A 25,122-nucleotide genomic window follows, 5' to 3' on the forward strand; every position below is an offset into this window, starting at 1 on the left:
GTAAATAATTACCAAAAGTTTTTGATCGAATAAAATTTGGTGCTATTCTATACAAATAAATGTCTTCGAATTGGTAATATTTTCTAATTCTATCAACGCCTGATCTACAGGCGTTTCTATATCGATTCGTTGATAAAGGAGAGATTGGATCAGAACCATGAAAATATTCGGGAAATTCTTCCACAACGGGAAAAGAAAAAGAAAGGAACGCGACTCAAAGAAAGATTTACTGAGAAAGAGGAGCCACGTACCGCGCGACAACTTTCTTTTGGGTGGGAGCCAATCCAAGAGACATAAACGGAAGCATAGGGTAAGCAACCCATTTGAAAAGGAAACGAAGGTAAACGAGTAACATTAAACGAACAAAATAAGAAAAATGTAAATCTGAAACACCAAAATATTTCTAACGAAGAATAAAGGGACGATGGATTTCTAAAATCGTGACGGGATACGTATATGCTGTTAATAATTTTTAGTTTAGTATGATATTATTTGCGATCGATAAGTTTTACTGAAAATTAATTTTCAAATTTATCGGGACTTTTACGACGAAAATGCTATTGTAAGTAAATTCGTGACTCAAAGCCATCGCTGAAGACGCACACAAAGAAAAGCGCCACTTTGACTAGAATATGACACACCTCTCGAGCAGCTGGAATGTGTCGGCGTAGCTCAGGTACCAGTCTTTTGTGTCCTTTATTCTAATTTTCTCATAGATTCGCAGGTAGCACACGGCATTCATTTCACGCAATTCGGAACAAGTGCAACCACGGAATAAAATTAAGAATACTTTTCTACGAATAATCACGACATAAAGTACAATTTAACGAACGGGGGTATCTCTAAATCTCGAACCGCATTAGATTTTCCCAATTTTCAAATCATACTAAAACAAGACCGTGTTAAAAGGGAGGATATCTAAAACTAGAAGATAGATTTTCGTTTGTTTATATTTTGATTTTATCGCCAAGTTTATTATTCTACTCTAGCGTGCAGAACACTGCACGTGGTATGGTTTCTTTTTCCTTCGCAGACTGCCTGCGAGTGTAATAAACACACCAATGTTTAAATCGTGATCGGTTAGATCACGATGCATAAGTGTTATAAAAGGTACAGACAAATAATAAATAATAGCTTTAAAGTAACGAGAAATACCAACGTGATTCTATCGCATTACGAATCCCTACTTCACGGCTCGAGATCGGGCCCATCACTAGCGAAGCCGAAAACCGGTGCGCAAGCACGCGCATGCTGGACGGTCCCCTACCGCTCCCCCCAGGCCCCCTTGCGCAGGTCCACAGTCCCCACCATTTCCCACTCCTCGCGACACGTTCACTCGAACAAGCCTCTGTACTCTTCCCCGCAGCCACCAAGCCCGTTTCTCATCCGATTTGCGTCGACCTGCTGCCTGCCGCGGCCAAGCCACGCTTGGAGCTATGCGCCGATCTTCGGGGAAAGAGAATTTCTCGACTTTCCGATGCGTGTAACCTTGCACTTTTATCAATTTTTATCGTGCGTTTCGTGTCGGTTTCAAGTGCGTGGATCGCGGACCAAGTGATCGAGCATACAGTGCCAAAGTTTCTCATTGTGGATCTCAAAAGTTCGTGGATGGTGTTAAAACGTTGTGCCTGTGCCGTTTGGAATTTCGATACGTGGACCGTGGATTTTCTATTCCGAACGCTATAGGATTTATTTGCTCTCCTATTCACGATCACGTGAGACGTTTTCTATTTTAATTTTTCAACGTTACACGTCTCCAGTCCCTTCCTTCGATAAAAGATTTTTCGTGCTTCCTTTCTTTCACGATCCGATGCAAGGATGCAGAGTTCGATGGCTTTTCTTTGCACGAACACATGTAAATGTTTCCCGTTTGTATGAATCGTTTCATTATAAAATTTATCGTGCTCGAGACGGGGAAACGAACTGTGAAGTTTTACTTTCCTTGGTACAGTTCGTTTTTTCTGTTTCTTTGTATTTTATTAAATCGGTATTAACGAATCTTGAACAGTAATTATTTTCATGTTATCCTGAAACAGAGAATATTCGATTTTCATGTAGGAAGAACTACCGAAGTTCAAAGCTTGTAGTAAATAAATCTTTGAATATTTTAAATTATTTGCGATCGTTGAAAGAATAACTTCAGGCTTTTCGTTGAACGATGCGGAAGTTACGGTGCTTCCCTGGCTTCTGAAAGCATTTTCTCACAGTTGTTCTTTGCATTGGCCGAGGGTGACTCGGACCATTGGAATTTGTTCCCCGCTGACAACGTGGTAATGATTTTTCGAGCGGAGCGAGATTACTTTTCACCCGAAGTTTCTCTCCACTTGCCAAGTATACAATGTGTTTATAGTGGTTCGAACTTGTCCTTGTAGATCCAGATCGAGTTTGGAAAATGGATGTTCGAGCGATAGAATAGAACCCGTGCATTTCTGCGCAACAAGTGGCGAGCCATGAAAGAAAATTAGAACCTTCGACAAATAAATTTTTCATACTGTTTGTACTATTCGAACAATAAAGAACAAACGTTCGAACGTTGAACGAAAGATTTTTGTTTACATTCTACGGATATAAAATCGAATAAAATGCGAAAAATAATTACTGGTTCAGATCGAAATTCTTTTTAATTGTTGCTCTATCTGTGTAAAAAAACATACGTGATCTCTTGACGCATGATTTTGTAAATTTACAGCATTATATGCTAGGAGAGAATGGCTACTGGTAAAACACTACTCAACAAACGCGTGAAAAAGCTAGGTAAATGCAACAGCTTCTTTGACCAACATTGAAGCTCCGAATCAAAAAGAAAAATTGTAAAAGGACGGAAGTATAAGTTCGTACGATTGTAACATGCGAATAACGAAAAATTAATAGGTCGTTTATCGTAAAGTTACGAGAAATCCTTACTTAACGATTGTGCAATTCTTTTGTTTAAATTAATAATACGTAATGAGAATGGAAAACTGTTATGCAGTGGAATTAAATAGAACATTCCGAACGGACCGAAACGATCCTCAATAGAAGAGAACTTTCGCGGCGTATAAAAGGCAAAGAGAGAAAGAGACTGAAATTAGTATTGATCGCGATTGAACGAAATATTCAAGATCAACGTAGAAAAACGCCAAGCGTAAAACATGGAATTAGAACGACGAGGAAAGTGAAGGTCTGATCACTCGAAAGGAAAATGGAATTCCATAACTGTGTGTTGCTTTGAATTCTCCACGGTGTTGCGCGCATCGCGTTAAATTGCAACGCGATTGGGAAAACTCTCTCAGCGGAAACGAGGTCATGCAATTTTATAGAATAGATTATCCCGGAATGGTACGTAGATAGAAGTATAATAGAATAAAAGAAAGAGAAAAAAAAAAAAACGTTGGATGCATCTGGAATGCACGTGGGTTTGATCGCTCCTACGTCGTCGTTTGCGACGCCTATGCGCCGGAAAACACTGCCAACGTTCATCCGTCTCATTTTTCTAGCAGCCATAGCAATACATTAATTGTATACATTGTACGATATTTTCAAAATGACCAGTTTGCGTTAAGAGTAGACGTAATAGCGTATTTAAACAGGAAAAGTTCCAAAACAATTTAAAGGAAGGCATTAAAATAAAATAGAATTCATTCGGCGAGAAAATGTTGAAGAAAGAAGATGAGAATTTCTATTGCGGGACAACACATGGAGATTTTACAGAAAAGAATTTTTTGTAAGAAAGGAAAAAGAAGAAAAGTATCAGACACGTGAAGAGTATCCGTAAGTTTAAAGATTATTAGACTAGATCTCCAAAGGCCCAGAAAAAAGGAGAATTTCAAAAAAGAATGTTTTGAACGAAAAAATCGTCGAGAAAAGAATTTTGGAAAATTTTTAAGCGATTCTGATTTTTGATACAAAACAGTACGATACTTTTATCAATATCGATAATATTAATTATTTACCGGACTAATTCGTATGAACACAAATTAAATGAAAGAAAATTCTTGGAAATTTTGCAATATAAACAACGTTCGTCTTAATAAAAGGGGAAAAGGCGTGCAAATAACAAAAATGTTACTGCAAACACGTTAAAACGGGGAAAACGTCGAATTTTCAAGACGAGGTTTTCCAATACGCGAGAATGGATAGAAACGACAACAATGTGGGTGTCGGAAATTCGGGAAATCCACCGAATTCATCTTCAACGACACACAGCAGTAATCTTCACAACACTTCCGGTGGAACCGATGCACAGGTGCGAACTAACAAATTTTGCGTAAACAAACGAAATCATAAACTGAATGTAACGCTATTGGTCTTTTACAAATATAAAAATAAATTTTAACGTAAAACCGAATAAAAAAAAATTCAAGTTACATCGGTATTTATTTTGTTGTTTCTAATATTTTCTGAAATTTCTCCCACCTTCGTTTTTACCGTGGCTGTGGTCATCGTTATGATTGCAATTGTAAAATATCTTCTTAATAAAAAAGGATCAAAATTGGCATACCTATGTGACCCGTTCGATGACTAACCATTAGTATAAGTTAAAACATCCAGATCAAGGCTTGAAAGTTGCTATAAGTTTAGGTTCTTTGTAACAGTTTCGACCAGAACTTTTATATAACGGTTTGAAACAATTATTTTCAGAACCTTTTTAAGCCCTGATTCAGATAAACTTAGATGAATTATAAACTAAAATATAATCCTGGATGGGGTTCGAGTGAAGTATTTGTTAAGCAGAAGAAGAATCCGCTTAACGAGAATCCCTAGAATTTTCATCCAATTAGGTACTTGTTCCGTTTGTTTCCTCGAATTCCTTCCATCAGTTCGCCGAGAACTAGATTCCTCGCGACTTTAATAGAAAAATAAGACATTTCGTAGGTATGTATCTGGAACGTACAAGTATATAATTCGTCGCCGCGTGACGATCGAAATAAAAGATTGATGTTCCATTCGCTATTCAATAATAACACTCGTCAACGGTAAATACACGTGTATTTTTCACCTAAATAATCAATTTCCTGCTATTCGAATTGAATAAACTGTATTTAAATTAAATAAATGAATTATTTCCTACCTTGCTATACATAAAAATAAATAGAAAGATGACCAGTGTAATCCGTTGATCTACTTTTATCAAAACAAATTTCTCATCTGTTTCAATTATTTTTCAGAACGGAGACAGGGGATGGGAGGTCCATCATGTCACAGTTACCAGAGTTCCCGGTTACGGATTCGGGATCGCTGTTTCCGGTGGCAGAGATAATCCCCATTTCACAAACGGTGATCCCGCTATTGCCATTTCTGATGTCTTAAAGGCTGGACCTGCCGAAGGAAAATTACAGTAAGACAACGTACAGGGTGTTTCATAAAAAAGAAAATACTTCAATCAGTCGAATCAGTTGATGGAAAGATGAGATAGTATTAAAGTGTCCCTGTCTGTTAATTAGAGTGAACGATCGGATAATATCAGCGAATGGAATATCGTTAGAGGGTGCCGATTATGGGGCTGCAATTCGCGTCCTCAGAGATTCTGGGTCAACGGTTCTGTTGGTCGTCAAACGCAGAGCCGCATCAAATTCTTCCGGTATTCTAGGAAACCCTACTTTCCAGAGTCATCGACTGACTCTCACGAGAAACAATAAAAAAGATGGTGAGCAGAGCGTATTCCATCGGCAATATTTAGAACAGAAACTTCTTTTTAATTTAATGCCAAAATGAATTTGTTTTCCTTTAGATTTCGGAATTGTTCTCGGTTTCCGTCTCTATGTGAAAGAAGTAACTCGTGAGAACACGGGCGTAAAACCAGGGGATGTTTTAACTCGAATTGGCAGCGTGGCTACAGACAATATGAGTCTAAAGGAAGCCAAGAAATTGATGGACCAATGCAAGGACAGATTATCTATTGTGGTAACTCGAGACAATTCGTGTTGCCACGTTCAACAACAAATGAAGAGCGAAACTGGGGAGTACCTCTCTGGAACAACAAGTTACAGTAGCCAGAACTTGTATGTTCCACCTCCGACGAGACAGCCGATAGAGGACAAAAGCAATCTTGTTCCCAGAGGCCGAACTAGAGGTCCTTTGATGGACGTTTCTCTTAGTCAGTTGGATCTCCCTGCAACACCTACAGTTGATCCTCCCAGGCCACCGCCTCCTAGACCAGAAGGTATATAATTTTAGGATGTATATTTCTTTACAAAATGAATGTAACCTAATGTAAACTAAAGTTGATATTAATATTATCATTATCAACGGAAAACCCCGTTAATATCGTTTTTTTCAGATTATTATAGCACAAGAAGACAACTGTACGATGAGGATTTATCTCGGAATAAACTTCCGATGTAAGTAATATTTTTTCGATCGAATATTTATAACTTTTACAGCTGCTGACTACAAGAAGAAAACGAATATTTTATAACATTTATTAACTTATTTTTCCAGGCCAGATCCTCGATTTATAACTTTCCAAAAAGAAGGGTCAGTAGGTGTTCGCTTAAGTGGTGGAAACGAAACTGGTGTTTTTGTAACTGCTGTTCAAGCAGGTAGTCCAGCATCTCTTCAGGGCTTGCAACCTGGAGATAAAATTCTCAAGGTACAATTCACTATCTTAAGTTCTCCTTAAAATAAGAAAAAATTTATTTTGAAAACAATACTCTGTAAAGTTGTCTAATTGTTTGTATTATAATGTTACAATTCAGATAAATGATATGGATATGAAGGGAGTAACGAGAGAAGAAGCCGTTCTTTTCTTGCTTAGTTTACAAGAACAGATCGATTTAATTGTTCAACATCGTCGACAAGAATACGACCAAGTGGTGGCTTCCGGAAAGGGTGATTCTTTTCACATAAAGTATGTATTAATTTATGATTTTATAAGATAAATATGGATCGAATTAGCGAACATTTAACAACGAGAAACTTTGTTGAAACATTACAGGACTCACTTCCATTACGAGCAACCGCAAAAGAGTGAAATGAGCTTTCGTAGTGGGGACGTATTTCACGTGGTGGACACACTACACAATGGTGTTGTTGGTTCTTGGCAAGTTTTCCGTATTGGTAGGAACAATCAAGAAGTACAGAAAGGAATTATTCCGAATAAAGCGCGAGCCGAGGAACTAGCAACTGCTCAATTCAATGCGACGAAGAAGGAACAGAGTGCTAACGAAAGCAGAGGTAGCTTTTTTAGGAGAAGAAGAAGCAGCCATAGACGTTCGAAATCTCTTGGAAGAGTAAGTTTATTGTATTTAATTTTTATTAATAACGGAAGTAAATTTAATTACCCTAAAAAAGGACGCAGTTACATTTGTTAACTAACTATTATTCATGCGTTTTTAGGATCACTGGGACGACGTAGTATTTTCTGATAGTGTTAGCAAATTTCCTGCTTACGAAAGAGTTATTTTAAGGCATCCAGGTTTCGTTAGACCAGTTGTACTTTTTGGACCAGTTGCAGATCTAGCCAGGGAAAAACTTTTAAAGGATTTCCCCGATAAGTTCACATCTCCGCGTAAGTGGAAAGTTTCAATCTATATTGATGTTAATTTGAAACGTTCTAAAGAAACTTATTTTCTTTATAGAAATGGAAAACCAACTAGACGATAGCGTTGGAAAGAATACAAAATCGTCAGGTATTATCCGACTGAGTGCCATTAGAGAAGTAATGGATCGGGGAAAGCACGCATTACTGGATATTACTCCAAACGCTGTAGACCGATTGAACTATGCCCAGTTTTACCCTATAGTTATTTTTCTGAAAGCCGAAACAAAGCAAATTATCAAGGAAATGCGAGCTGGAATTCCAAAGTACGTTTCTATAGAAGAAATTTTCTTTTATTGTAAATTTCCGTCTATGAAGAATATTGTTCTTGTTTTAGATCGGCACATAAAAGCAGTAAAAAACTTTTGGAACAGTGTCAGAAACTAGATAAAATTTGGGGCCATATTTTTAGCGCGGTGATTACGCTGACAACACCGGAAGCCTGGTACCGAAAATTAAGAGAACTAATCGATCGACAGCAACAGGGATTACTGTGGATGAGTCAAACCAAGGTAACAATATATTTTAATCTCTTTGAAAATAGTTTCCACATGCAATGGATAGAGGTTTTGCACTCCAAGTTAACTTTTTTTTGCAAATCATTGGGGTTCAAAACCTCAGGAAAATTGAACGAAATATATAGACGTTAATTTGAGTTAAACTTTTTGAGAATGTTTAAACTGGGGTATGTTGAAAAATTCCGTTCGCTCGGAAACAGGGCTTGAAAAAGTACCGGAAATAATTGTTTCAAACTGTACTTCTTAATGTCTTCAATCACTGGATCTCTTAAAATTACATTATGTTGTAGATCAATAGATATATTATTGAATAATTCGACTGTCGGTGTTTCATATTTATTATTATTTCTTTGCCAATATCTTGGAAAAATAATCATCATCTAATCTGACCGTTGAGAATAGCAAATATTCGTTAATTAATCTCTGCATAGAATCTAAAAAATAACGGTTACAGAACTTATCTGAGAGCTGGTGTAGTCCGAAATTTAGGTCTTTTGTAACAGTTATTCAGAATAAAAGTTCTCTAGAGATAAAGTGAAATTATTTTGTAATAATTTATTATAGCCGTCATATGGTCGACAAATGACGTGGGAGCTATGTCATTCGTCCGATGACCCTCGTGATTTACCTCCACCTCCAGTACCTCCGATTTCAAAGGAAACTGCATTTCATGATGTGAACGAAAATAACACTTATCACACGGACAAATTATTTTCTTTACCTTCTTATCCGTCTCTAACTTCTGACGTTGTCCGTGAGCAATTTTTCGGCTATATTTGAATCCTACTTTTCCCTAATCAGGTGTCTTGATTATCAACTTTTTGTAACCGGATAGTAGTTTAAATCTTTACGCCATTTTAAAAAGACCAAAGATTTTAAACATACTTTAATGGTCCAAATATTATAGAGTTCACTTATCGCTATTGGTAAATTACAGATTTATAAATATTTAGAAATTTAATTTATCGACAAATTATAACAAGCAAGTTCTATTTTAAAATTACGTATTATTATCTACTAAGATTTTCGAGACACCTTGTGTTTTACACTAAATTCAATTTGCATGACCACATTTCATAGCTTTGTTGTATTAAATCATAAGTTAAAACGAAATTACTGCACAATACACGTAATATATTATAAATATTCTGAAAATTTGTCGAAGAAAATTTATTATTTTATATTTTTTAATAAGATTATTTTGAAATAAATATCAAGTCGTATTATTAGGAACACACTAAATGGGAGAATCACGAGGAGAAAACAAATCTAATTCGTAATTTCACGAAGAAACATGATTAACACATTTTTAACAATGTTTCATTTCATAGTCGTTTCTGAAAGTATAAAATTATTGTCTTTGAATAAGAACTTATTACAGAATTAAAAACATGTAAAAAAGTGGAGTATTTAGGTAACATTAAAAAGTGACGATATGTAGGTGACTAAATTATCATAATAGATAATACACGTATAATCAATAAAATCATCTAATTAAATTAATTTTCTAGGAATTTATTTTATCATTCATCCTGCATCTTCTTGCAAGACTAACAGAATGTTTGATGGTATGTTTTGTTCTGATTTTTACATGTGAAGTCGCCAGAGCTGAGTAATTATAGAACATTTCACTATTCCAAATCAGAAAGTAATTGGAGGATATAAGAATACAGTAATGCACAATTAACTTTCCATGATTCATCTCCACAAATTCCTTCCATTTAGCATCCTGAACTCAACAAAACTGGACCCAGTCAAAAAGGAAGGGGACTCAATATTCTTGCAAATTATTTGTTGCATAAAAGAATGTTTCAAATATAAGTTGTAACTCCATTTGAAGAGTTCTATCTATCTCGCTTCCTCCTGTTATAACTCTTTCTTTGTCAACCAACATTCGAATTCAGTTCTACAAAGAAATACGCTACCTTGCTTAATTTTCACTGTCAAGTCCCACATCTTATGAAAGTTAACTGTGCATTACTGGATTCTCAAAATATATGTTAACGAATGAAAAGAAGAAAGGTTTGAAAGGGATAACAGAGCATAAACCTCTGTAATGTGTTGTCCTCTGTGTCCTGCGATGATAGCCGGAAGAAGCACTCTCGGATGACTTCCTATTCCCGATGACTTCTCGCCTCTCCTATGCTTCCTCCCCGGAGAGTGACTTGGAACTCAGTCCGGCACCAGCTTTACCAGGTGCTCTGGGTGCACCGTCTAGATTGAAAAGTAGCTCCGATCCAAGTATCGCAACGCAAGACGACATTGCTGCACCACCACCATATTCGACCACTTATCAGGTAAATACACAACTGTCACACAAACATAATAATTATATTGTAATTAGTTAAAAGATCTTAATTTTCTACATGTATATTATTTTCTATAAGATTCTCGATTCGTATCTTTTTCTCTAGCAATCCTTCGAGCAACCAAAAAGGAGATCGCAAGGAGGAATGGGAGATGGAAAGTACGGATTCTCGTTATCGGGACAAGTTAGTAATCAGTCTGGCTCTCCAGAATATCTCGGTGGCTCGTTCGAACCGAGATCGTCTCATCACAGTCCTCCCGATTTACCTCCGCGAGTGGATCGTAATGCAAAGCCAAACAATCAGTCGGGACGGAACACGATCGGAAGATCTGCTCAAGAACGATTACTAAATAAAACGGATTCAGTATTGGATGTTGCAAATTATATAAATGCCACACCTCATAAAGCCAATGCCACATCGTCCCTTGAAAGAGCTCAACCAAAAGCGGTAAGAATTGTTCAATATTTGTTTGTAGCATTCAAACTAAATATGTAGAGTAATTGATTTCGTGATTACGAATCGTTTACTTCATTATTATGATCTTGCTTTATTTTGCATACATAGGGGAGCTACGACAGTATGTCCTCTTACGATTCCTATAATAACACAAATGGAAATACTAATTATGGAGCACCGGGACTAAGTACGTCGACCGGTCGATTGGGTCCTAATGTTCCCGATGATTTAAAAAGCAGCAGTGGACCAACACGATCGCACGATCCATATAGATTTACCAGATCAACAGCACAACCGATACCGAGTCACGATCCACAAACACGAACCGATTACGCCAAATATAGGTATTTCTTTTACTAGCAAAGAAAAAGTTTGATTAATTTTTCATTGTTGCATTTAGAATGTGATATAACAAAAATGTATGCATAACAAAAAGAGAAATACTTTCCATGTCTTACACAATAATTAATCATTATGTTTTCCAGTATCATTATACAGACAATCTTAAATTCTAAGCACGAAACAATTTAAATGTTACTAAAAATGTCTAATCTTTCCCTCTGTCAATCTTTTTCTTTCTCTTTAGAGTGATGGCGCGGAAACCACGACCATTGAGAAGGGCTTGTAGAATTTATATTTCTAGTCGTGATACATTAGTTTAAAAGTCCTGTTCTGTTAAAATTTGTGTTATTTCACCTAGCGCTAATATACAAGTGCATGTACGCTTTTGCACGTGATAATATTTTTGAAAATCTCACTTGTAAAAGAATTATAAAATGTACAATGGATGCATCATAGTTAGACGCGCACATTTATCCACTGCAATTTACTAATAAAAGTAAATTTTGTTACGAAATTAATTTTAATGAAGAATCTCATTTTTTCTGTTCTTTTACGTAATTTATACCAACCAAAATTACTGTCTTTTATTGTTTTTCCTAGCTTCAATTTCTTTATTTTATTATATAGCTTGTGTATGTTTTGCGTACTAAACGATTCATTTTATAAGCTGAGCATTTTCCAATATTATTTATCCAACATCCCATTGTACCCTTGTATGCTAGAATATTTTGCTTTATATATTGTAGCCGCACAACTGATTACAAGTCGATAACACTTCCTCAAAACAAACCTGGAGGATCGTACAAACCGATACCACCTCCAAAACCAAAAAACTACAGACCGCCGCAAACGAATTTGACACAACAAGAAAATAATGGAAACGATGGAAGTAATACCCATCAACATTCAAAGAGTTACTCCATTGCTACTTCTCATGTAAGTATGATTTCTTTTTTTTTTGTATAGAATAGAATTATTTTCATGATGGGTATTTCGATAAGAATCAATTCTAAAAAATGGAAAAATTCAAGCAAAAATTGTGTTTTTCTTTCAGGTAGAAGGTAATAACAACGTTCAGCGTAATAGTGGCCAGTACTACTACAATATTCCACCTCCAAATCGTCATGATTCAAATCTTGGAAATTCTCACCATAATTTGAGTCACCTTTCCACGCCTGCACACAATCACAGTTTGAGTCACACGCATGCACATTGTAGCCCACCAATATCAGCGGCACATAGTCACAGTAATAGTGCCAGTCAGTTGAGCCTCGGTCTCTCGCACAACAGGAATAACGTAAGTCATAATGGATATGTTGTAAACAATGGTCATAACGCTCCTGCACAAAGTTTCCCAACGAGTCCAGGGCACAACAGAGAACCGAGTGGACTGGATCTCGCTGGAAGTAGAGAACAAAGAGGAAGTGCCTTCGAACTTTATCGCAAACCTGTGCACCATTATAACGCGAGGTGAGAATGATTTTCTTGTTTTAGAACAACATTCGCATATTAAATAATTAAAAATATTTCCTACAACAGTTTATTAATGAAATTGTTCTGATTATTGCAGTTAACGTGCACAAAGATTTGTAGTTTATTATCGGGGGAAAAAATAAACGGAGAAATTAATCGTATTAACTTCAGACGAACATTTTGAAGGTATAAAGATTCGAGTGCCTTAATAAAATTTAAAAACGATAAATAATAGAAATTCTGAAAAGGAAATTTTGTTTAAGCAGGGTTCAATAAAGCAATAGAAAATTGAATCCTTTCAGTTTTTTTTTTCACTGACTTTGTACATATGATTTTAATAAAAAAGAAACATATAACACAGTTTTGCAGAAATAATTGTTGAATAAATATTCTCTTTCACTCTCTTTCTCTCTAATAACTTTCTATTATAAAAAATAATAATAATAAATCCACCTTCCAACAAATATTTTGACGCGGAATATCGGATTAAAGTTTTGTTAAACAATTTTTTATATACAAACACGAGATGTCATAGGAATATTTATTAAGAATAAGTCAAGATTTTAATTGGGCAGATTTACTTTTGTATAACATTAATATACATTAATAACATTAATATTTCTGTTACAATTTTTGGAGAACCTAGATTAAAATTGACAGTGAATTTCCACTTTGGAAATTTTCTAGAACTCCCCACAATATTCTCTAGGAAGGAAACAAGGAAGAAGAACAGTTTAACTCTTAATTGTTATGATATTTTTAAAAAATTGTTTTACCTATAATTTAATTCTTAAATGACAATATTTTTAGACTAGATAAATACTTAAAAGAAATTCAAAATACTTTAAAAAGGATTCTTTGAAAACATCTAAAAATTTAGGTAAATTCAGCGGTATAAATTTAATAATACTGGAAACAGATCATTTTCAAAAATACAATGTTTACTTTTTCAATACTTTATATATATGTTTAAAATAATCCTATAATTAATTACGTTAATAAAACATATATCGAAATTAACGTAGAAAAATTTTTAATTAATGGACTGTTTATATTTTATTGCCGTTTGTTATTAATCATGTCAATTAAGAGTTATTCTGAATCGTTTGATTCTTACCGTTATAGTAATTCCTGATAACTAAATCAACTAGAATCAGAAAAACAACTACAATCTTACAAAATGTAAGCTCCTGTTATCACGATATGCTAAACCAGTGTTTCCAAAAGTATATTTCTAATATAATACATATTGTTAAAAAGTATTTGTAAAAATAAAAATACAAACGAAACTATTTACTAATCAATTTTTTCGCAAAAATTTATATTTAGATATGTAATAGGTTATAGTTTCATTTATTAGGTTTACTTCCTTTACTTGTAGGCAAGCCTGAAATAAATACGCATAAACAACTAGTTTGATTTAGACCTTAATTAAAACCTCATTAACTCTATAAGAAAATTAATCTCCTTAAGTTGACAAAGCTTTTTACTTTAATCGGTATTAAAAAAAGAAATTAAACAAATAAACTGGAAACACTGGTTCTGGAAAAGCTAATTTATGTAAAAGGCAGTACGACGGAACAAATAAAATCCACGACTTACGATACTAGTTCGATGATGAAAATAGGCGAACATGGTCGAAAATCATGGGTTTTATACCTTCATTGAATTATAATACTATATCAGATTCAACGTCATTATTATCAACGTTGATTTACCCCATATATGGAACAGATGAACCTTGATTATCCAGATTTAACAATCATAAAACTACAGAAAATAAAACATAATTTCATTTAAAACAGTTGAAATTGTATTAGTATTTAAATACTACTAAATATTATTACTTAATAAAATTCATACTACATGCAAAGGTTTCGACTTTTTTTATTTCATTTATTGCACAACAGAGTCTGAGAAGCCGAAAGGAAAAAAAAAAAAAGAAAACAAAAGAATGTTTATATTTTCAGCAAATATACGTTTAAAAATTAGTGTTTGTATAAAAAAAATTCAAAATAATAATTCATAAAAAATTGTATCTTTAATTAGATTGTCTAATGCTGATAATCAAAGTTCTATGATTATACAAAAAAAGAAGAAAAAAATAATTCACTTACTGGACAACTAGCGAATCGTACTAAGCGAAAATACATCTATAATACGCCAGTTATTGTCAGTTTAATCCCAGAGTATTCAAGACGGCAGAGAGGAGTGGTGGGCGATGTTCATTTAAGGCCTAGAAGCATCTCCGCGACGCCGAGGTAGTAAACAGTTTGTGCGATCCCGAAAAGGGGCGCTATGACGATCATTCTACACGCACCGCCTTTGAAGAATGCCGTCGGTCCCTCGTTCTTCAACGTTTTACTGCAAGAACATAATTTCTTTTTATAAATTTTAAGTCCTCCTATAAATCATCGATCGAGTCCGTCCGATTCAAATCCAAAATGTCAGATATCCGTACATCTCTAATGGTTCGTTCTAAACAAATATGTATTTTTGATACATTGGTGCATACCTTATACAGTCAAACACGCCATTATATGTTGGTTCGTCGGGAGCTTTCTTGATTACTTGCAATCTAGTTTTGATTACATCGAATGGATTGACCAACAGCGCAGCCGTAGAACCAGCCGCACAGCCAGCCAAGAATGAACACCAAAACACGGCTGATCGTAAAAATAAAGGTGCATTTTAAAAAACGTGTTAAACTTTAAATATATTTTTCATTGTAAACATACTTACAAGAGCCGTCTTCTCTCTTCGGTCCAATATCATTCAATCTAGCGAACAGCGGGAAGTATATAACAGAAAATGTGACGTCTCTAAGTGCTGTTGCACCCATGCCTTGGTAGAGTCCCAAAATACCTCTTTTCCGAAGAAGCTCTTTCGTCAGAGACAAGGCTGACACCTTTGTCACAGTTTTTCCAGCTGCAATAAGATATTTGTTTAAAGTCGATTAAAAATCGTTTTCTATATGCGTAATCTTTCCTTCAGGAAAAATATAAATTTTACAAAATCTAATCACCTTTCTTTGCTGCTGCCGCTACTCTTCCGGCATCCTGCATTTGAATTTTAAGCAGTTCCATCGGTGTCGTGACAATAATTTGACATGCTCCCGCTAGACCACCGGCAAGCATTTCGCGTGCAATTGGCAATTTCTGTCTGAAAGTCATTCAACGTTAAACTAAATAACAACCAAATACGAGAAACGCGAAATAACATTTAATATAGATAAAAATTAACATACCCAGGGCCCGTAGATAGATAATGTCGGAAAGTATCGTTGGCAGTGAGTTTGATTGCTTTCTCAGGAGTGATTAGAAGAATATTTACAGCAGATCCTTTGTACATGCCGAAATAGCCCTCCGCTTTTCGAGTTTTCATGAAACAATCAAGCCTGAAAGTGCATTGTACTCATTTATGTTTCACGATCGTGAACTTATCCAACGTACAGTGGTGTCTGTTAAGTTGCAGTACAATCGGTATTCAACAGTGTTGGACAAAACGTAAACTGATTAACGATTAACAATTACGATTACCGCGTAGCCAAGCCAATGGTAGATAAATGAATATAATCACCGAATAATCAGTAATCGTATTTAGCGAATATAATCATCGAACTTCGCGATCCTATGTGAGTTCAACTCAATAATTATTTCATTGGTACTTATAATACAATATGATTAAGACAAGATGTGTTTATATTACTCTGTTAGTTCTTGTAAACTAATATAACCGAAGTATCAATCGCCGATTTTTATGAATTTTTACATAGTGGCAAAGTAACCAAAAATATTTGCCATCGTCCATGTTGAAGAGGTGAAATCTACCCTCGAAGCAAAAATAGTAAAAACGGATTGGTAAAAAAAAATGCATTTGTTTAAGTAATATATTGAAAAATTAAATCAATTACAAAAATAATTACAAAATAATTAATTACTGTCCAACTCTGATACCCAGTGCCTGCAACTAAAGAGGTAGGGAAACAAAATTCAGTTACTCTCATCCCATCGACTCGCTCGCCTAAGAGAAAAAAATGTGCGGAACGGTAATAGCAAGTGATAAACCATAAAAGTGAACAAAAGTTTTGCAACCCAAATTGCAGAAAGGTGAATTTGATTTAGAAAAAGTTAAATTTAATATACAAAACCTGTATCGAACAGTGAAAACGAATGAGACACGGTTACGTTTGGTCGTCGGACATCTTCCTTTACCCCTCGACCAAGCACATACGCTTCGTTTAACTTAAAATTAGTTAATTATTTTCGTAGGATGAAGGAGAAAATATAGAAATTTTACGTTTCTGCTTCCATGATTCGTTATTAACTTGACACCGACGGTCGTACGTCGAAGATAAACGCCAAGACATAGTCCGAGTCGGCAGTTCCAGGAACTGGTCGTGTTTAGGGCTAATTTTACTGCAACTCTACAGGTAGAAATCGCTGCAACTCAACAGACAACACTATATTTCTCAAATTTGCAACAACATCTGAAAAAAAATATTTTATGTAGTTCGTCGTATCGTATACAAGTTACTCACATAGATTTGTACATTTGTTCGCCATTGGGCCCGATAACTTGATTCTGTAATCGTGTTTTAACCAAGTCCAGTGGGAATACGACAGACACCCCGATAATACCTGCGATCCCGCCATTTATAATTTTTGGTAAAAGTCTACAATGAAAATAATTTACAATGAAGATCGATTAGCGATTGTCTGTATCGCTCGTCGTAGATATATGTACCGTAGTTGCATTAATTAAATATAAATCAAATCATTATCCTGAACGTCGTAATGTATTGTTCTTCCACAAGAAGAAGGCACAACGTGTTTACATCCCCACTTTTTCTGCAGTCCGCTGATTGGCTGTTGCCTTCTTCTCGTGGAAGGACGATAGGTACTTATTAATTGGAATTCTAATTCAAAACGTATTTCACTTACTTAAATTGTTCCGAAGCTTTCACGCTGTTCTTTTCCATTGAAACTAGAGTTTAAAACTTCCTCCCTATTGTGAAATTATATTTTATTATATATGCACATACTGTTAATAATACAACCTACCTATAATACGTACTGATAAATATGTTTCTTCTACCATACGTACTTTGCAAGATAATTATACTGTGTGAATGATTTTCTACTCGCGACGGTTAAAAATAAAAGGCGAAAATTAAATTATAAGATAATGTCGTTTGTTTTCATAGTCTTGTTTGCTGTGCCAATTGCGTGACATAAGCACCGAGCGAAAACACGAAGGTGTATAGAATACCTTTTATCGTAGATAAGAACGTAATTATGTCAATAATTTAAGCTAGATAGAGGAGATATTCCCGATAAACGAATTTTCGTATTATCGATCGATCTGGACAGAAAATAAACATATCCAACGTTTAAAAAACAGAGATAATTCGTGTCGTTTAACACAGTTACAATTACGTAATACATTTTTCTGAGATCAATATTCCAGTTAATCGACATTCTACTCTATACATATGTATCTTATGTACACAATAATATAAACGATTCTTGTCATTCTGGCAACATTCGTGCTCCTGTTTCCTCTGTAAGTGCAATATGGCCTGAACACATCATCGATTTCTTACGAAAACCGAAGCTTCCAGCAAACTCTTTTGGCGTTGGCTTATATCAAACGTTGAAAACATTCAAACATCTTTCTACTACAATAATTCATTTTTACGCGTCTTCGGCAATTTTTTATGTAATAAAATACGAAGAATTTCGGGAGACATATCGATCGATCTGTTTTAAAAGTATGCTTTCGTCTTCAACGAGTTCGTTCGTAAACCGCCTTAGTATTCAATGAATTACTAGACGAATTAACGAAATTTCTATGTACCAGCAGGAAGGAATAAATATATGTATAATTACACACGAAATACACAGCATGTAATAAACAGTGCAACTATTTAGTTGATAATTGTCGCGTGTTGTATTTGACCTACTTGCGATGGTAACTTGGTCAACAAAATTATAATGGTTTCACGTTTCAAACCTTGTATGAAATTCTGCGGAATTTCTGTTTAACCAATTTTTTTATTTAGTATTAAGTTTCAAACTGTTGGTCCTTACCAATTACGTGTTACGTTTTGCTAATCTGAATTTCAAATTATTTAAAATTTCCATTCGTTTAGAAAAGAAATGTTTGATGCTCGTTTTATTTATTTTTACATAATTTTGAATTGCTACAAATTCAAACTGTTTTACGATCTCAATGCTTAATATAACGAACAAAAATTGCGGAAATATTACGTAACGAATTAAAGTGTATATAACAAGATTTGCGTGTTACAGTGATCTTTGCAAACTGTAAATATTAAAATCAACTGAAGGTTATCGGAAAATCTAAATAAAATTACAGAGAAAATGATACTTCAAGAATTTGCAAAATAGGAATACGTTTCAAATACTGATGAGAATATTATAATAAACTATCGTGAATAAATACAAATAACATACTATATGCGTACGTTAGTGCATAAATATTGATAAACAAATAAATAATTGAGTATTTAATGGAATCCATAAATAAATAATGAAACGTGCAAATAGTTTAACGGTGAAATATTCAAATATAATTGAACGAATAAAAAGACGAAGGTTACAAGGTTATTAGCAACAATGCAGAATATGTGAGATATAATACCAATAAAATAAGTTAGGCAACTTGAGAGAAAGAATATATGCTCCAAAGGTTAGGTCTAACAATCTGAAACCCCTGACAATGCATTTCAATAATTGCCAATTGCTTTCAATCGATAACGATTGATAAAGACAGGCTTTTCAATTATAAACAACTGACAATCACGAATCCTACAATTGAATTCTTCAATTGAATCGCAAAACAATTGTATATTAAGAAAATTGTATCGATTGATATTCGCATTCAAGAAGAGGATCGAAAGTGCGGAAAATGTTTCGACAAAGTAAATACTATTAGCAAACACTGAAGTTTAACTTCCGAGACAGTTGATTGATATTTTGGAATGACAGTCGACCGGAAATTCAGCAGAAGACATATTCGCTGATACTCACCGATCGAAAGTGGAGAGTAGTCGCTTACGATGTTCCGTTGACGAAAAGCAGTTCTCAGCATCGAAATAGATGATAAGGATGAAAATAAAAGTTCAATCTCTCACAGCCAATCTGACTAGCATGATTCTTTAGGAATTTCAGTTACACTGAGTATCTAAACCGAAAAAAGAGAACTCGACACCGTCCACGAGTAGAATCGTCGTTCACTACGTCACAAACTACACACCAATCGCGATAGCCTTTAGAAACGAGAGGGTAAAAGAAAGAGAGAGACGATGCCCCCTCTTTAGCGTGCCGCCATATTGTTAGTTCCCTAACTGTAAAAGACCCCTAGTCCCATGCAGGGTAACGAAGTACGTGGACACGAATATAAACAATTTTTACTGTTGAACAAAGACGTTATAATTTCCCAAGTTTCGCTACTATTCCTACATAATTCTGAAATCAATCTAATCATCTAATCATAATCGCGTGATTTTGAAAGTCTAGGAATTTTAATGCCCACGCTGCTTCTTCGGTGAACCGTTAGCGGCGCCACTGTATGCCATTATTGCCATTAACTATCTAAATGAGCGATGTCATCGACAGAAAGGAAAAACTTCATTAAGCATGAGATAACCTCGATCCTAAATAATACAATATTTTTAATTATGATGTTGTAAATACTTGTGCTAGAGCATAATCGAGAGCTTTGTTTGTTAGTTTTTGTGTAATACTTCAAAATGAATTTAAGTAAAAGCGAGAAACTTTTAGCTGCTAAGAAGAAGGTATCACTTTGTTGAAATATTGACAGCTACGTAGATACTTTTACACCAGTTGACACTTATAAAAAGTTTACATTTTTTAACGTGTTGCTTGATAAATATCTTCACATGTCAGTCGCACAAGGGAAAAAACTATTTTTGTCTCTACGTTAAAAGTTTTTGTTTTTTTTTTTTTGTAAATTTTTAGGTTATATTAACTGTCAAATATCTTTAATTATTATACTGCAATTATTTACTCAACGATGATAATTGTTGACCTATGAAAGCTGTTTGTATTTATGAATTCTTTTATTTATTTAGCTCAAAGAATTTCAATTGAAAAAAATCCAGGATGGTTCTACAAAACAAGAACATCAATCAGTGGATTTATCATCCTCTCAGGTAAATAAAATATCATTTATGAATTTTATAGGGTTATCCAGATTAAATCTTCCAATAGATAGCAGTACTAAATGGTTTGACTAGTCTTTGTTAACCAAAATTAATATTTAAATATTAATGATATACCTGACAGAAAGGTAAACTAATATTTCTGATTAATTTGCAGTGTCAAAATACAGAAATTAATAAATTAGAATTGGAAGCTATTAATAATATATCTACATTGGAAACTTTTGAAAATAATACACATGTTATCAATCAAGATTTCCAAAAAAATGAAACAATGCCTAACAGTTTAAAAGTAAATACTGAAACTATAGTAAATCATAAAGAATCACAGAATTCTGTGGAGGAGACTATAAAACCCAATCAAGAAATGCAAGAGATTAATGTAAGATCAGAAATTGAGAAAAAAGTTGAATTAAACAATTTTCCAAAAGTACAAAAAGAACACCTTTTGGAAATGGCTTCTGCAGTTGCAGACGTTTTGACAAATGATTCAGAACATGTAGAAACGACTCTGGACTGTGATTTGACATGTCATAATCAGTTCTTAAGTTCCTGTTTGGAGGAGCAGAAAAAGGTTGTAAACGAATTGCACATGGAACTTAGCAATTCTGTGAGTATACACGTCGTATATATGTTTAAAAGATTGCTTTAATTTAACAAAATAAAAGACTACATTTCGAAGATTAGAAATTAACAATTCCAAACACTTAGTTTTATTCTGATCTTATAATTTAGTATGTTGAATTTTAAGATTTCAATTAGGATATTAGTATTCCTTTAAAAATGATTTTTAAACGATTAATCAGCGTTGCAGAGTTGTAGAATTAGAGGCCAAATTAAAAGCGAGCGAGTTAGAATTTCAGTCGCATCTAGCGCGTGAAATAAATCCTTTGAAAGAACAACTTCAGATACATACTCAAACGACTGGTATTCTCATAGCAGAAAAGGCTGAGCTTACTGCTGCTCTCAGTCAGGCTCAACAAGATGCTAGGCAAAGTTCAGGTTTATATCTAAATTTTGTCAATCTTCTTACATAGTTATTGATTTCGTATTATTTAAAAGTAAACATTGTTTAGAAGAGAAAGAGGAAATAATGGGGAAGTTTAAAAGTTCACAAGTTCGCGTGATCGAATTAGAAAAAGAAACTACAGCTTTAAAAAGCAGTAATGAGGAGATACGGAAAAATTATCATCAGTTGCAAACTGATTATGATTCTCTAGAAAAAAAATTCTATGAATTGAAAAAGGAAAAGGAAGATTTAAACTTAGAGGCGTCGGAATTGAAACAGAAATTAAATCTAAAAAAAACAGAATTAATCGCTGTCCAACAAGAACTTCACGAAAAGACAGCACTGCTTTCGTTGAGCGAACTCAGAATACAACAGGTAATGTATATTATTTATGAAAAATTTGTGCAATTTTTATTTTTTTTTTGTATTAATGTAGATGAGAGGTGCTACATCAACGGAGGAAGAAAAGCATGCAGGAACACTATTAGAACAAGAATTGATACAAGCTAAAGAATCTTTAAAAGTTGTTAGTACTGAAAAAGACGAAGCCAATAAACAGTACCAGAATTATGTCAAACAATTAGATATGCAACAAGCTAAATTATTAGACGAGGTGTGTCAGATAAATACACTTCAAAAATTCTATGTAAATTCATTGTATTAACGGCAAATCTGTTTTTATCTGTCTATAAATACCATATTTTTTTTACAGATAAAAACACAGAATAAAACGATAGATGATTTACAATTAAGGGAACAAAGTTATGTGCAAAGATTATCAGAACTTGAACAGCAATTACAACAAGAAAAGGAGAAATTAGAAAATTTATTACCCTTACGAGATCGTAAGGAACAAATAGATAATTTGTTGAAAAATATAGACGAACTGACATTAGAACAAGAAAGGCTCCATATTACGCTTTCAGAAAAGGTAAATTCTTTTTACAGTTATTCTCATTAATTCAGTATTATAAATCAAACGTAAATTACCGAAAATGTTCCAAGTTAATTATGATTAACAACCATGAAACTTGTTGTAAAGATTACTCTGTGTAGTTATAAGGGATTCATATGTATCTAGGATTCGCAAATCGAAATGTTGACGAAAGATATAAACGATTTGCGTGAGACAAGCAATCAAGAAGCCGAAGTAACAAAATTAGCTAGTGCTCTTGAAAGTGAACAATTAGGCGCATCCAGAGCAGTCCATCAAAATCGACAATTAAAAGAACAGTTGACTGACATGGAGAATGCTTTTGTTTCCCTAGTAAGCGTATATTTTTAAGATTGATCATCTTATCCCGTTTCACTCTTTCTAATTAAAATTACATGAATTATACAATTTTTAAGAGCAATGCAAAGTTGGACTTAACAGAACAACTTCAAGCGGAGCGTTCCATTGGACGGAAACTAAATACTCGGTTAAATAACGTTGAAACTGAATTAGATCAATTAAAAGAAAAACTGAAAGAGAAGGAAGTTACTATTGAAGAGCTTGAAAAAGAAAAGTTTCAAACAGCTCAGATAACTGATCAAATACAACATTATCAGGCGCAATCGCATCACGTTGATACGTTCCAGCGGGAACTTCAACATGCTTTGGTAAATATTTATTTATGTTATACTTGATCAATATACAGAACTATTCCGAAGTGGCAGTGAAAATATTCCGTGCATTGCATTTACAGCAATAATCGATACTAAACAATTTTTAAGATTTTTCCATAACCCTGGACTCCTGAAAATGTTTCGTTTGTGCCCCAGGTAACTATAGAAAAACTAGAAAAAGAGAAGGAACAACTTATAGAGAAAGTAAAAGAAAGAAGCCAAGACAATACTTGTTCTCAGAACAATTTGGGTGCATTAACTACCAACGATGAATTAAATCAGGAAGGGAAAGCACATTTGGAAAAATTGGAGGACAGTGACATCATGGCATTAGAACCCATGAAATTACTTGAACAGAGATTTAAAGAAACGATGGAACGAGTTGCAGAACTTACAGAAGAGAAACAAAAACTTGAGCATCTTGTTTTGCAACTTCAAAGCGAAACAGAAACAATAGGTACGAATATTTTTAGTTTCTTTTGCATTCTAACTTTAATTTGATATTCACAAAAAATTATTTTTTTTTAGGAGAATATATAACGTTATATCAAAAGCAAAGAGCAGTTCTCCAAGTTAGGGCAATAGAAAGAGAACAAGTATTTCGACAATTATTTGAACAAAAAAATCAATTGCAAGAGCAATTGCATAAGTTGAAGATTTTAGTCAGCAATTTTCTTAGAAGGGAATATATTCATTCTAATGGCACGGAATATTCGATCCAAGCAGGTATTAATCGAAGTTTACATTTCATTAAAATGTACAGTATTTATTCATTGAAAGCTCGTGACTCGTAATCAGAATTACCGTTTAGAGCCCATCGATCTTCTCCATTCCTCACATCTGTCGATCTTCTTCGCCTGCCCCACTCTTACCGCCTAGTAACGCCATTTTTCTACTCGGCAACTTTGCTCGAAACGAGCATGGTATTATAACGTAAAAAAGATGTGTTTCTCGTTTCTTGTATCACATTTTTCAAAGAAAAATTTTTATGCGATTGCACTGTATTTTACACACACTAAAGCAACTATTTCGTTAGAATTGAATGTTGAACATTTGCCGACTAAACATTTTCGATTATACTAATTTAGATATATATCGAATTCAAATGCTGTGCAAACAACGTGAAGTTGCGTTCTATTCGATTACTGTGGCTACCTTCAGAACATAGAACAGAGTAATTCGTGAAATAGAATCGTGTCACAGTTTGGTCCCAAATAACAAATAGAAATAGAAGAGTTAGTCTAATTTGTTTAAGAAAATATCTCTTTTCAGAGATGAATTCAAATGATTCTGTAGTCGCAGAAAAAACGAAAGAAGCAACAGAATCACAAACGGACAACAAAAGTGTCTCAGAACTCCTAGATGTTCTAACAGAAATAAAGGATTGTAAGGATTGCTCCTTGTTTGAGCCAAATTTCCATCCGTGTCCTTGGTGTTCTGGAAAGTTACTCACAGTATAAAAGATATGTTGTATGCATATCCTATATTTTTTAGTATAGAGTGTTAATATACAATTTTTAATGGACACTCATTTGTAGAATATAACTGTATATAAGACAAAGATTATAATAACTGCAATTTGTAAATGATCAACATGGAAAAAGAAAAATTTTTTCAAAAACGATTGACCTTTTTGTTAAAAAGAAGTATAGAAAGGGGAATAATTTTGATATAAACAA

General features: G+C 34.1%; 3 protein-coding genes across 12 annotated transcripts; 2 read left to right on the plus strand and 1 right to left on the minus strand.

The window, feature by feature from the left end:
• The first annotated feature begins 157 nt into the window (after positions 1 to 157).
• Pyd (zonula occludens-like protein polychaetoid) lies at positions 158 to 12,977 on the plus strand. Of its 5 annotated transcripts, none has more exons than XR_013081074.1 (18): positions 158 to 310; positions 5,148 to 5,317; positions 5,424 to 5,626; positions 5,711 to 6,142; positions 6,260 to 6,320; positions 6,421 to 6,571; positions 6,678 to 6,829; positions 6,917 to 7,211; positions 7,318 to 7,489; positions 7,560 to 7,785; positions 7,857 to 8,031; positions 10,125 to 10,334; positions 10,452 to 10,793; positions 10,911 to 11,146; positions 11,891 to 12,080; positions 12,199 to 12,441; positions 12,522 to 12,614; positions 12,715 to 12,977. XR_013081074.1 is itself a non-coding variant. In XM_076782232.1 (18 exons), the coding sequence occupies exons 1-18, from the start codon at positions 158 to 160 to the stop codon at positions 12,735 to 12,737; spliced, it is 3,537 nt and encodes a 1,178-aa protein (XP_076638347.1). In that variant the 3' UTR covers positions 12,738 to 12,977. The 5 variants fall into 5 exon arrangements, 4 of the variants coding, with proteins under 4 accessions (XP_076638347.1, XP_076638345.1, XP_076638348.1 ...); XM_076782232.1 differs by having other exon boundaries at positions 12,512 to 12,614; XM_076782230.1 differs by having other exon boundaries at positions 12,199 to 12,614.
• Positions 10,209 to 19,941, minus strand: LOC143350264 (mitochondrial glutamate carrier 1). Of its 6 annotated transcripts, none has more exons than XR_013081075.1 (9): positions 19,673 to 19,940; positions 17,561 to 17,624; positions 17,158 to 17,292; positions 15,865 to 16,014; positions 15,643 to 15,779; positions 15,360 to 15,545; positions 15,133 to 15,283; positions 14,735 to 14,981; positions 10,209 to 10,346 (listed from the first exon to the last, which is right to left on the minus strand). XR_013081075.1 is itself a non-coding variant. In XM_076782235.1 (8 exons), the coding sequence occupies exons 2-8, from the start codon at positions 17,596 to 17,598 to the stop codon at positions 14,843 to 14,845; spliced, it is 936 nt and encodes a 311-aa protein (XP_076638350.1). In that variant the 5' UTR covers positions 17,599 to 17,624; positions 19,673 to 19,940; the 3' UTR covers positions 13,081 to 14,842. The 6 variants fall into 6 exon arrangements, 4 of the variants coding, with proteins under 4 accessions (XP_076638350.1, XP_076638351.1, XP_076638352.1 ...); XR_013081076.1 differs by lacking the exon at positions 10,209 to 10,346 and adding an exon at positions 13,081 to 14,387 and having other exon boundaries at positions 19,673 to 19,941; XM_076782235.1 differs by lacking the exon at positions 10,209 to 10,346 and having other exon boundaries at positions 13,081 to 14,981.
• Positions 19,942 to 20,260: 319 nt separating this feature from the next.
• On the plus strand, positions 20,261 to 25,032 carry LOC143350426 (golgin subfamily A member 2). The gene is made up of 12 exons (XM_076782582.1): positions 20,261 to 20,439; positions 20,737 to 20,817; positions 20,984 to 21,436; positions 21,633 to 21,828; positions 21,903 to 22,210; positions 22,272 to 22,448; positions 22,548 to 22,766; positions 22,917 to 23,102; positions 23,186 to 23,437; positions 23,600 to 23,900; positions 23,972 to 24,169; positions 24,716 to 25,032. The coding sequence occupies exons 1-12, from the start codon at positions 20,395 to 20,397 to the stop codon at positions 24,901 to 24,903; spliced, it is 2,604 nt and encodes an 867-aa protein (XP_076638697.1). The 5' UTR covers positions 20,261 to 20,394; the 3' UTR covers positions 24,904 to 25,032.
• The last annotated feature ends 90 nt before the right edge of the window (positions 25,033 to 25,122 follow it).

The sequence above is a fragment of the Colletes latitarsis genome, chromosome 14 (genome assembly GCF_051014445.1).
Source record: "Colletes latitarsis isolate SP2378_abdomen chromosome 14, iyColLati1, whole genome shotgun sequence".
NCBI lineage: Eukaryota > Metazoa > Arthropoda > Insecta > Hymenoptera > Colletidae > Colletes > Colletes latitarsis.